Source organism: Mustela lutreola, chromosome 2 (genome assembly GCF_030435805.1).
Source record: "Mustela lutreola isolate mMusLut2 chromosome 2, mMusLut2.pri, whole genome shotgun sequence".
NCBI lineage: Eukaryota > Metazoa > Chordata > Mammalia > Carnivora > Mustelidae > Mustela > Mustela lutreola.
The window spans coordinates 113,673,028-113,686,149 of record NC_081291.1 but is presented as its reverse complement, the minus strand read 5'-3'; the positions used below and the strand labels follow the sequence as shown (position 1 = coordinate 113,686,149).

Genomic DNA, 13,122 nt, shown 5'->3' with positions numbered 1-13,122 from the left:
CAGTTTATGCCGGTCCAAAGAGGAAGGACCTTGAGGTTGAACATGAAGCTCTAAGTAACATCTTTATATAGAGCAATATGGCAGACGCTTCATTTCATTAGATAGTGCCTGAAATTCCGTTGTTTGCCCTGGTCGTAGGAGTTGTTTCTGGGATTCAGAGATGGAGCAAAACCTGCCCGCTAGAAACTCACAGTTCAGTGGTCCCCAAAGATATGCAAACAATTACTACTAAAATAGGCAAATTCAGTTTATCCTAAAGACGTAAGTGATTGTGGCCGAGGAAAAAGGAGCAGGCTCACAGTTCAATGATGGGCCAAGATATGCTTCTGACCTCACAGACTACAGTCTCGATGGGCGTGGGGAAAGGAAACTCTGCACGCTGGATTCCAGAAGCCTGCTTATTTCACTACTGGTGACCCAGATCCAAAAATAATCAGGTAGTCCGAGGCATTTTTTTTTTTTTTTTTTACCACTGGGTGTAAATTTCTTGCATAAAATGCCAATTATAACAACTCTGATTACTGCTGCAGTTGTACCATGATCCTTTTAATTTTTCTTTCATAGCAATCAATTGATCTGCTGCTTAATTCATATTTATTTAGATTGCAGCCACACAGATGCCTTTTGGGTGCTGCCAAGAAAATTAATATGTACATATAGAGTATAATGTATGTAAAAATGCTTTGACAACCATAAAGTGCTCTGCAAAGTATTAGATTACTATCATTATTTCTTTTTAAGTCTTGCTACAAATAGATAAATTTTAACGTCATTAATCTCAAAACCATTACCATGAAAAAAACCGGCTCGCTCAGTCTGTTTGTCCTTTTTTTTTTCCCCTCCATCTCTTCAGTTTTTAATCCATGGCCATTTCAAATCATGCCTCATTTCACACCTTCCCAAATGCCACCCCTAATTTCCAGGAGATACAGATGAACGCACAGCCTGTATTTGCAGCCTCTTAATCTGTTATGAGAGACAGATTTTAGGGCCTTCGATCGTATTAAGGAATAGTAAGAGATCAGGAAATATTAGGATTCCTCACCAACAATTAGTCTCAAAAGCACATGTATGTGTATGCGTATCTACACGTCTAAGTGTTTACACCTTTTGGAAGTGTTAAGACCCTCTAAAGAATAAAGAACTTGGGGCACCTGCATGGCTCAATGGGTTAAGCCTCTGCCTTCAGCTCAGGTCATGATCTCAGGTTCTTGGGATTGAACCCCCGCATTGGGTTCTCTGCTCAGCGGGGAGCCTGCTTCCCCCCCTTCTCTCTCTGCCTGCCTCTCTGCCTGCTTGTGATCTCTCTCTGTCAAATAAATGAATAAAATCTTAAAGAAAAAAAAAAGAATAAAGAACTTGATGGCTTTGGAACTTTTTTTTCTTTTTAAACCACAGTTTAACACAACTGAAACATAGGAAGTGCAAACTTGGTCATAGTGAGTTTGGTGTCAAGTTTGGTGTATTCAGACTGGCTACTCTGCTGTTTCGACAAGGTGTGGTTGAGGTTTCTTGTGTTAATTCCTAGAGCTCAGTTTGAGAGAAAGAGGCTGTAGTAAGTGGGAATGACACAATTACCAATCTCAGAATATTTGTGTAGGGCCTGGGGAGCAAGTACACAAGTCTAGAAGCAGATAGTCAAGCAAGACAAAGTCAAGCAAAGGAAACAAGTAAGGGTCCCAGGCCCCTTTCCTAGCCCAGGGTCTGTGTTTGCAATCTATCCACCAGCGAACTTCATGTCACACACCAAGTGGCCAGGAGCTCCTAGAAGCACTTCATGCACTAACTCCCCACCTCACCAAATATCACAATGTTCTTGTTTAGAAGGACCTCCACAAATCACCAAGTCTTAAATCCCTGATAGCTGAGGAAGCAGACCCAGAGAAGGAAAGGGACTTGCTCAAGGTCACACAAGATGACAGAGCAGATGTCCTCACCCTTTGCTAACTCCTTTTCTTTTTCACTTCCAGGTCTCCCCCATTGGTCAGAATCTAACCAGACCTGTGTCTCCATTTACAGGAAATTTGCCCCCCGATGTTCTGTGTGCAAGGAGCCTATCATGCCAGCCCCAGGCCAGGAGGAGACTGTCCGGATTGTGGCTCTGGATCGCGATTTCCATGTTCATTGCTACCGCTGTGAGGTCTGTGGTCAGCTCCCCACCCCCATCACTGCATGGCAGGCATGGAAAGGCCCAGCAGAGCTGGGTTTCCACAAATACGGCAATTATTCAGGCCAGGAAAGCCCCCTGATGCCTGTGTTCACAGGACTTGGGTTTTAGATCTTGGGCTTTCATTTAAGGCTAGCGACACTGGGTAAGTCACTTCACCACTCAGTCTCAATTTCCCCACCTGTGAAAAGTACTCAAATCCTTAGGAACCTCCTCAGATTTGGCTGAGTGACTAAAATGCAAAACTGGGTATTAAAGGACATTGTAAATCACAAAGTGCTAAATTAGGGACAAATGGTATTCTTGTTACCATAATTATTATTGTTACACTGCTCTTTAACCATGGCTCTGATACTTCTGTGGGACAGAAGAGTCAACCTCACTCAGGGGAAAGGAGGAAAATTAACTCCTCTCAAAGCAGTAGGAGCTTGGTGCTCCAAGTCACAGAGATTGGTTGCGTTACAGGCACTGACTGAGCATATATGACAGGCGGTCAGGTCAGGTCAGGTCAGGCTAGGCGGCTGCGAAGGGCCCCACAGAGGTACGCACAGGTGCTGTGGGTACACACATAAGAGGCTCATAATCCAGGCTGAAAATGACAAGGAAGGCTTCTTGCCCAAGGGGCATGTAGTCATTTCTACAGCAAAGCACACAAGTCCTTCCCTTATAATCTGTATATCAAAAGGGCACTGGAAGTGATTTTAAAATGTTTTCTTATCCTGGTTCTAGTTATGCAGAGTCCCCTCTTTGAAGCCATTTTCTTGTTTTTTACTAGCTCATCTGAGGACGGTACTTACCAGCTCCCTCTTCCCTCTGGGAAGGAGAGCCTGAACTGCCTTACCACCACACCCTCGCCCGTGGTTCATCTCGTCCTGCTGGGTGATCTTCCCAAGACACTGGGGATGGGGCCTCCCCGGCTCTCTAGGACTGTGTTCGATCCACTCATTGCTCTAGCTGAAACCCACCACCTGATTGATGTGGGGTTCTTTGTTTTGCCCTAGAGCCCAAGCTGCATCTGTGTCTGTGTCCTTAACATGAGAAAAGGTAATCTACCAACTTTCATGCCAGACTTTATGACTACGGAGGAACAGCCACCTCCAGCCTTAAAACCGACCTGATTCATAAGTGTGAAAAAGCTGATAGATGCCTTTGAGGTCATTTTACAGAATGAGAAACTGAGGCTTAAAGAAGAAAAGCTTCCCAACACTGCCCACACACTTGCTATGCATACCAATAGGCTTTGACCTTAAATGGCCTGGGATTTTGTGCCCAGAGTTGCATAAAGGTGCCTTTCCTCCTTCCCAATGAAATGAGAGCAGTAAAAATGAAGTGTGCTTTAAAGGCCTGTGAAGTTGGTTTTTTGTTTGTTTACAAAGCAATGCTATAGCCCGGGAAGAGTACTGGATTAGAAGAGGGCAGACCATCATTCTAGTCCTGTCTCAGACCCCGCATGACACTGGAGAAATCATGTCCCCTTTTGCTCCTCACTTCCCCCTCTACAGAAACGAGGAGGGTGCACTGGATACCCCAGGTGGCCCCTTTGGGTTCCCAGAGTCCGGGCATTGATGGTGCCAACATTGTGGTTGACTCTGGGCTCTTCACGGTGCCCAGGTGACCGTAGAGGTCAGCTCACTAAATGCTTATGGCCATGTCATTTATGAAATTCCCTTCTTTCTTTATCGCGATGAGAAGAGTTCATTTAATTCCATTACGCACAGTGTCCCGGGTGCCCCTAGAGCAGCGGGATGGCTGCTCACTGGGGCAAGGCTGGCTTCTGGGGAGTCAGCCTGGCTCCTGCTGCCACTGCTGCTGCTGCTGCTGCTGTCAGCCCTGCCCTTTCTGAGCTCGCATTCCATCGTTAGCCACATACAGACGGGAGCACCAGTGACCTCCCGACTGTCTTAACAGACAGCAGCAGCAGGGCGTGTGCGATGGTGCTGGCCTTTTAGAAGAGTTTCTGCTGAAGTGAGCGAGGGCCACATATGGCCAGAGGAAGTCCTGTATTTTTCTTTTCAAAGAAACTTCCATGTCCTCCCAAAGTAAGGGCCGGCATTTGGCGGTTACATGTCACTTTCCAAAATGGAGCTGCAGAGGTGTTATTGACAGTAGGACGTTGCTTTGATCCTTCCCAGCTCTGGTGCTCCCTGCATTTGTTTCAAAGTACACTCACATCCAGTTTCCTCTTTGATCCTCCCAAAGGCTTGGTGAGTTGGACACGCAAAGAACTCTTCTCAGTGACACCAAGGCAGAGCTAAGGGGCGCCCCCGGGAGAGGCCGGCTCTCAGTCCAACACATTCCCACACCACACTGTCTCCCTCAGAACGTGCAGCAAACCAGTACTCCCAGCACACGTTAGAGTTTTGTTTTCTCGCAACAGCTGGAGCCAGGATGCGGAGCCTAGGGCTGGCCCTTCTGCTTGGAAGCAGGCCCTCTCCAGACCTGCTTCTGCCCAGAAACGGCCCAGGAGTTCTGTCCCTGCGCCTGTGTATTTCTTTTGAGAGATCCCAAGACTCGTGATCAAGTGTTAAGATGACTTAGCAGTTAGGGATCTCCTCTTGTTTTATTTTCTCTTGTTCTTGCTGTTTTTGTTGCCTGGATGAGAGAACAAAATTACTCCTTGAGGTCCCAGACCCTTGGGTTCTCCTCTTCTTGAATGTGCATTTCCTGTGACATAACCTGAGACGGTGGGAGGTGGGGTTCGTTTTACCCTTTTTGTGTTTATGCCCCCAATCTGTCATTCGGCCTAGTTCCAGATGGTATGTTGTATCCTGGGGAAGGACCGGAGGGGTCCGGTGAGGGGTACAGGAAGAGGAAAGGTAGGAAGTGACCGCGTTATGGAGGCGTCAAACGGAAAGCTAAGGAAAGCAGTCCTCACACTCCTAGTTTCCAGGTTTCTTACATCCTTTCCATTTTTCCAGGACTGTGGCGGTCTCCTGTCCGAAGGCGACAACCAAGGCTGCTACCCTCTGGATGGACACATCCTCTGTAAGACCTGCAACTCTGCCCGCATCAGGGTGCTCACCGCCAAGGCCAGCACCGACCTCTAAATACAGCTGCCTGCTGAGCTGCTTAGTTGGGGGCACTGAGAAGAAGGAAGCACAAGACAAAGATATGGGAAATACAAGAAAGGCAATCAAGCCGTGAGATGGTCTCTGTTCTTCCCCTAATATTAACCTTTCTTCAGAAGCACATAGATGATGAGATTTTTTTTTTTAACGTTCTCACCAAATACACATTTCACATTTAATCATGTAGGACCTTGATGGGCCTTTGTTCCCAAGGACTTCCACATTTTTGCACGGATTATACTCCATCCCATTCACTTCTGCATTCCTGTAACTTTTAATCCCTATGTTTGTTTCACTTTGCATCTGGTTGAATGGCTTTTTTTAGTGTGGTATTTGCTGTCACGCAGTTTTTCTTGGGTGAGTCGGGCCAACTCACAGGTGCTTTTAGGCTTGAAGGGTCCGTCCTGTCAGTTCCACGTGGCCTGTGAACAGGAAGTATAGCCACTCTTTTTCTGTGTATTAAAAAGTACATCTTTCTGTTACTCTAAACCGGTCATGCCCCTTGGGGGCAAAAATAGTGTGCCATGTATATGTGAGGCCACAAAGAATTTAAGCTGTAAATTACATAGGTTAAAATAAGCCCAAATTTAATTGGTAACCAAATTTGATTGGAAATTCAAAATCTGTAGTGACCAGTGGTCAGGGCTCATTTGAAAACAGTTATTGATGAGAGAGATCCAAAGTTCACTTTTTTTTTTTTCCTAAAGGAATGCAGGGGAAAAAAAGCATTTGGGGGGTATTTTGAAAAGCTTATTATTATCCCACCATTCCGTCTTAAGATTTCCCTTTTCCGTGCTACCTAGACCTCATAATTCAGACAAACTTTGTTTTCTCTGGAACATTACATTTACAATACTGTCCCGCTTTTCATCTCAGAAATATTGCCATGTTGTTTTTTGATCCAAACACAACTACCAAAGTTGAGTTTTCTGTGGGGGAAGACAGTTGTAAAGAACTGTGCCTATTCTTCCTCCCCCCACCGCCTCCACCCCGCCCCAGGCCCGGGTCCTTTTTGCCTGACAAATCAGAGCACACAAAATAAAATTGTGGAGTTTAGTTTAGTTTACTTTAAAACGACAGGAAAGCTTGAAAAAATGGTGAAACCACAGTTTCATCACTCCCATAATCCCACTGCAACTCAAATTGCATATCACGGGAGACGTGTTCATATCATGAATGTGACATTTATACCACACTTTTCAAAGACAATCTCTGAAAACAAAACAAAAAAAAAAAAAAACAACTGCCTTTCTGAGCTAAAAATATGCAGAGTCTCTGCCTAGAATCTTTATTCAAACTCTTACTGGGCACTGAAATGCTTGCTTGCCAACTAGAGAACCCTTCTTTTGGGTTCTAACTTGTTTCTTTTAAAGAGAGACGCCCATCTTTGTAACAGCAGGTTGCCATTTGTAAACTAATCGAGTATTTTGGATTGAGATTTCTTAAACGTTTCTTCAAATCTTCCACAAGTATATACTTTTAAATTATGAAGTATTTTAAGTATACACAAAATATAAATAATAATATAATGAATCCCTATATACATAACACCCAGTTTAAGAAATCAAATATAACAAATATAGTTAACATTCCCTTATGCACCCTTTCCTGAGTCCACAAATACCTTTTTCATGATTAAGTGATAAAGTTGATTTTCTTGTCTGACTTTTATTTGAATTTTTAATTTTAACCCTCAAAACAGAAATTAAAAAGTATTTGTGCCTGTTTTGAATTATACCCATGCCTCAGGAATTCCAGTTACATCGATTTTACTTTAGTAGGAATGATTGTTCAGTTTTCTTTCTTTCTTTTTCTTTTTCAATAAGAAATTCTTAAGCCTATGGCCATTAGCTCACCTAAGTGAATGTGTGGCTTTTTTTGCCTTGGTCATCCAAAGAGACCACCAAAGTTGGGACTTCGCAAAGTTTTCTCGGAAAACTTTGCTTTTCCTTACTTTGCTACTCTTATCATTGGCCTTATATTTTTCTTAATGGGAAACACAATGGGATTCATTTTTGGCAGCATGTGAATTTGAAGATACTGTAGTGACTATATCTCTGAATTTCCATCCTCCAAGATCAGACTTGCTGATGACCTCAAAAAGCACTAACTATTAGACAATTGGAGAGATAATGTAATTTGCTTGAATTGCCTCAGCAATTTGTTTTCTATGAAATACTTGGGGGAAATTGTGCTTAGGCCAAAGCCCAATTTATTGAGGGATGGATTTTATCTCTTGAAGCACCATCATATTATTATGAATTTTGCCAAAAGAGGAAAATGTATGAAATATTTATACCCTAAAAATGCAATAACATTCTATCTACTTGTTTGTTACATTTAAGTCCTTGTGTAACTAAATGTTTACAAGCCAAAACATTTTAAAGAGAGAGAGAGTTATAAGAAAATGCTGTCACAGACCATCACTGTGGCATTGCCAGAATACTGGTGGCTTTCAGTCTTTATAGTACAATTTTATCACATAACCTCAGAGTATCTTTACCAAAGAGTTTTAAAGTAAATCTCTTTTTAATATAGACTTATTATACTTTTGTAATAATGAATGTGCACACACATATGCAGAAATATTTAGATTCAGATTTCTTTTCTTTCACAAGATAGAGTAAGGAAAGGATCCTATGTTATTTTGTTCCAGGATTTCTTAAGTATATGATTTATATTGCTTTCTTGTCTTTTCTATTAATCCTTTGGTTTAAACTAATGCCAAATCACTCTTTAGTGTTTTAGTTATGTTAAGTTTTGCCTATAACAGAGACAGAAAGATCACTATTACCTGACAATTATAATTATTTTGTCTTTTGGTGTAGAGTCTTGATTGTTATTTAAATTCATAAATAATAGAAAAATCAAAGTATATAAGAGAAAGTTTGTTAAACTATACAGCTTTAAAAAATTGTCAAGAACACAAATATTTGGTAATTCGGTGTGATGAGAGACGTGGAAAAGGAAAAAAGAAACCCACTATGTCATGGGCTCTGCATACCATTCCAAAATCAAATTCCTTTACTGTCTGGATCCCTAGCTCACACTGAGTCAACATGAAGTCTCGTTTGCAATCAAAATTGCATTTGAAACTCACAACTAAGTCATGTGTCCCAGCATAAGGCACCGAGGCTTTGAGATGCTGGACATCTCAGCAGCTCAAAGACGTGGGTTTTTTTTTTCCCTGTCATTGCTAAACTGTTTATGTAGGGGCAACTTCTCTGATCAAGATTACTTCATTGGCTGTCTGCTGACCCATGCAGCCGAGTTATCAACACTATCATTGTTTCCTCACCACGCAAGATTCTGAAAAATTGTTTATGGTGATGTTTAAAGTCTATAAAATTCTAACTACATTTGAACAAGTGTTTTTATTTGGGTTCAGAGGAAGACAGAGAGCACTTTGACAAGAGGGCTGTAGTAGAGGATTTATTGAATATAGACCGGTCTCTGAAAACACAACTTCCAACAGTTTTCCTAGTTAGTAAAAATCCTATTAATGTGAACCAGCCAGGGATAACAGTGTTATTTCTATTTGATATGGTTTGGGCTTCTCTTGTCAAATCTGTGTCGGCTGCCCCCTGATCCCTCCATCATCACGTTTTGAAGGGTGTCGGGGAAATTATGGCAGCTGCTAGGGAGATCAGGGAAACACTGATGTGACCTCCCAGCCTCTCACCACTCCTCTTGGCTTGGAAAGGCTTCTTTTTCTCATAGACATTTCTAGAAATATTGCCATGCTACCTTAGTATTTCACATTTGTAGTTTAAACAAGTGATTGTCCATCTGTTGCCTGGAGCTACAGTACATGTGTGTTATGAATGAAATATGACAGCATGTTCCATACCCTGCTTTAGCCATCTGTAGGAAGCCAGTAGGCTGAAAAAGATATACCTCCACAAAATGTGCCTGAAGTCCCTTTCTTGAGATCGCTCTCTCAGGGCACTTTCGTGGGAGACAGTCCGAGAGCAACATGTATATGTGCCTTATTTTTAGAGTCTCTGCGCCACTACGAATATTCACTGGAGCATCCATAATGTTAGTAATCATCTCCCAGATTTCCAAGTACACTCATCGGACAGGAAAACAAAATCCAGAGAAGTGTAAACTCTTTATCTTAATGGGTTCTAATAATGTTTCTTTTCTCCTTGTCTCTTGGAAGGACCTTGTGGATTCCTGAATTAAGAAAACACTTTTATGCCAGGAGGTGATGTTGAATGTTGTTAGTGATTGTTTTTGGTCTTTCTCTGGTTGTAGTCGGATAAGGAAGACAGATTTCCATTTGCGTCTTTACCACCCACTCAGCATATCCGTGTTTAGGAATTGTCATAGCTTTTTGGTTTGTCTGTTGTCTTAATTTAATAGTGGACAGAACAGGTTGAGGTCTGAGTTATTATTATGGTACAACCGTGGACATATCAGGTTGTTATTTACATGACAGATACGTAGAATGAGGCTGTTGTCTGGGTAGCATATTACGTACTATTTCAAACCTTTAAAAAATTATCTGATTAAAGCTCCATGGTTTGGTGAGAATTCTTCTCTCCCTCCTCGCCTTTTTCTCTCCCACCTCCTTTTTTATCTCCTGCCTTCCTTTCTTACATTCTGTCCTGCTTTTCGTCCTACCTGTTAATATTATTGTGCTTGGACTTTTCATAGGTAAATTATATCAGTGCATCCTGATCTTTACAGATGTACAAGGGAAGGAAGCTACTGTCAAATATGCATGGCATCCATAAATCCTTCCTTTAAAAGGGCATATTTTCCAGATTGTGTTTATTCATAAAGCAAGATGAGATAATAGAGTCTTTCAGATTGATTTTAATGACTTTTCATCAGGGACTCAGATCATAGAGTTCTTGGCAAATTCTTTATGACTGCCCTACTTTTCTCAGCTATATGCAAACTGATCTTTCTAAGACTAGGTTAGGAATTTTTTTTAAAAATGCAAAGTATTTTGGCCAAAACAAACATTTTTAAGTGGTGTGGCATGTTATTTTATTCCTAATGAAACTTGGTAATTTTCCTCATGGCAAAGAAAAGCCATTATCTTTCCAGAATTTTTATACATATCAACATTTTGCCTATGAGCATAATATTAAATCCTAATAGTTGAATCACAGTATTTTACAGGGGGTAGGTCAGCGCCAGAGTTGTTCTCAGAGCACAGTTCACAGGCCTGTAGTATGTTTATAAAAAACAAAAAAAGCAACCTGAGAAGAACAAGTCTGGGTCTGTCAGTAAAACATTTTGTTAAAATTCAGCTTTGAGATTCTTTTGAACTCCGGCTAATATTGATAAAAGTATACCCTCTGTGTCCATTTTTTTAAAATCTGTTTGGAAAAAGCTTATATTTCTAGGGATATATTTTCACCTTTGGTTTCTGCTCTCACTTCCACTTTCTGCAAGTTTTCACAGGAATGACATTGATTTTTCCCTTTTCAGAGGGTCACATGTGGGGGAAGTAAAACATACTTAATACATGTTTAATTCAATACATACGTGAATTTGCCAAGTCTCAGTGGGTATGTTGTTTTGATACAGAAGCAGAGTTTTGTGGGGTTTTGTTTTTTGTTTGTTTGTTTTAACCTGTCTCCAAGAAGAGTGGAATTCGGGAGACGAAGGAGGGATTTAAGAAAAGGGACCGTCTACAACTGAAATCATGGCAAGAGAGTTCTTGTAAAGTGTGACTCTGAGAACTTCCAGAGGGGTTTCAGACATCAACAATTGTAGTTGTTTAAACAAGTAAAATATTTATATTTCCAAGTTTATGAGGTATTTAAAAATCACTACGGATAACCATATATTTTTCCCTTGTTGGAAGAAAGGGGAATGAGAGCAGCTGCTGGCCCCTTGACATGATCGTAGCTACTGCAGAAATTTGTAACACGTGTCCTTTCGCCCCCTCCAAGACAGGGGCACAGCTCGTTCTCTGCCTAAAAGATGGTGATTTATATTCTGACACACTCTTGGGCACACACCGCACTGTACCCTAAGCATCTCTGAAGGTTAGAAGTTCCTGCTTTCACACATGCAGTGTTTTTCCCTTTCCAATACTTACCTCATGATGACAGTAAGTAGGAGTTCAGATCTGTCGTTCTCTTGTTGAAATCCAGTCATCCACTCTCTGTAATGTGGTACCTAAGCAGCCAAACTATAACTGACTTGTACTCACTTTTCTCTTTTTTAGTTGCAAACACAGAAAACTAACTTTATCTTATTAACTTTAAAAAAATAAAAGGAAATATAAAATGGCTTATTTTCCTGTAAAGGACACTACTCCCTTGCCCTGTTTTACTTTCCTGCCCCTTGTGCAAGAAGTTGTAGACACTATTTTGGTTATCCAACATGCATGTGGTTTCTTTTGTGAAAAGTCTTATGGAAGATGCATTTTTATGAAATTCATAAACATTACCCCCCTTGAAATCACAAAAAAATTACTAAAAGCTTTGCTGTTTATTTCTGATTATTACTGGTTAGAACCACACTAATACATGTCTCTCTCTCTCCAGCCTTTGTTACAAACAAAAATTTATATTCTACATGCAAAAGATTATATATACTAGAGAGAAGAGAAAACCTATAGCTAATTCCTTTGTATAATTTAAGATACTTGCATTAGTCTTTCCTTACAATATGCCTTTTTAAATTTTCCAAGCAACTCATCCACTTAGGGGCAAAAGAAAACCTTATTCATCTAACTGTGATAGGCATTTAACTCACTGACCCAAACAGCAGCCTATTGAACATCCCGCGTAATAGATGCAGTCAGCTTGGCACTGAGTGTAGCTTCTAGTTCACTCTCAAGCCCCAGAAGTAGAATGGTTCAACAAGAATGAGACGGGTCTCGCTATGTCATCTTGTATTATATACTAGTGTAGAGGGTTCTAGCTGACCCTAGACATCCGTTGGTGGCATTCCAAACAAACATAGAATTGTGGGCTCTTTGAGGACCTGAATCTCCTCTGTTATTTTGCTAGCAAGTCACCATCCTTTATCTTAGACCTGGCCAGTATGTAGTACTGTTCACAGCAGTCCATTCTACTATTAGGGCAACTCTTTTCTACAAAAGTTCTTCCTCGTGCTGCATATAAGTTTGTCTCCAGGGCTTCACAAAACAAGGCTAATGTCTAAATCTTTACTTTGAGATTAGTAATCATGAACTCTTCCAACTCTTTGCCATTTATTGACATGGTGTCAAATCCGATCAGCCTTCTGCTTCTCCTTTGAACACTTGGACAAATAGTTTTTAATTTTATTTCATGCTGCTCAATGAAACTTAGTAATCACTTTGGGTCAGCCTAGGTAGAAACACTTTCTTTGAGGATTGAAAGTAAATGGAAGTCACCCAAAGGAAACTGGTAGTCAACGTGGAAATTTCCACCAAGGACAAAGACTCGGGAGAGTTGAAGATAGATGACCCTAGATATTCCATGTGTATAAAACAGACCTTTGACATTGTTTCCTATACTCTTTTTGATGTAGCCAAAATCAAAGTCATTCTCACTTCTTGGTTAATGTTCATAAAGTCTCTTTAGCCCTCGCCCTTTGTCTCTGTCTTCCCAGTAATAACACTTTTTTTTTTTTTTTTTTTGGTCCACGTTCCCATACTGAATATGTAAAAAGAGTTCTGGTTACTTTATAGGGGTTTGACCTAAATATTTACTTGCTGATTGGTTTCAAGATTCACTTCCGTTTTCCCGTGCTCAAATATGTGTACCAAGAGATGTTGCACTTTAGACCCAAGTGAGCAGCTTCCCTGCAGATCAGTTAGGAACTACCCTTAGGAGTCTGTATTTCTCTTTACTTTTGTCTTTCTAACCTCCTCATCCTTACTCATCTTAATTTAACAATTAGTGTAGGAGAATCAGCCCCTAAGTAGCT

General features: G+C 41.0%; 1 protein-coding gene across 15 annotated transcripts in view; it reads left to right on the top strand.

Moving 5' to 3' along the window:
- The window catches only part of LPP (LIM domain containing preferred translocation partner in lipoma), a 652,084-nt gene extending 643,490 nt beyond the window's left edge, over positions 1–8,594 (top strand). For all 15 annotated transcript variants that reach the window (XM_059163155.1, XM_059163153.1, XM_059163152.1 and 12 more), the window contains 2 exons: positions 2,020–2,140; positions 5,086–8,594. In XM_059163155.1, the coding sequence (XP_059019138.1) occupies positions 2,020–2,140; positions 5,086–5,214 (250 nt within the window). In that variant the 3' untranslated portion in view covers positions 5,215–8,594. The remainder of the gene's footprint in view (positions 1–2,019; positions 2,141–5,085) is intronic.
- The last annotated feature ends 4,528 nt before the right edge of the window (positions 8,595–13,122 follow it).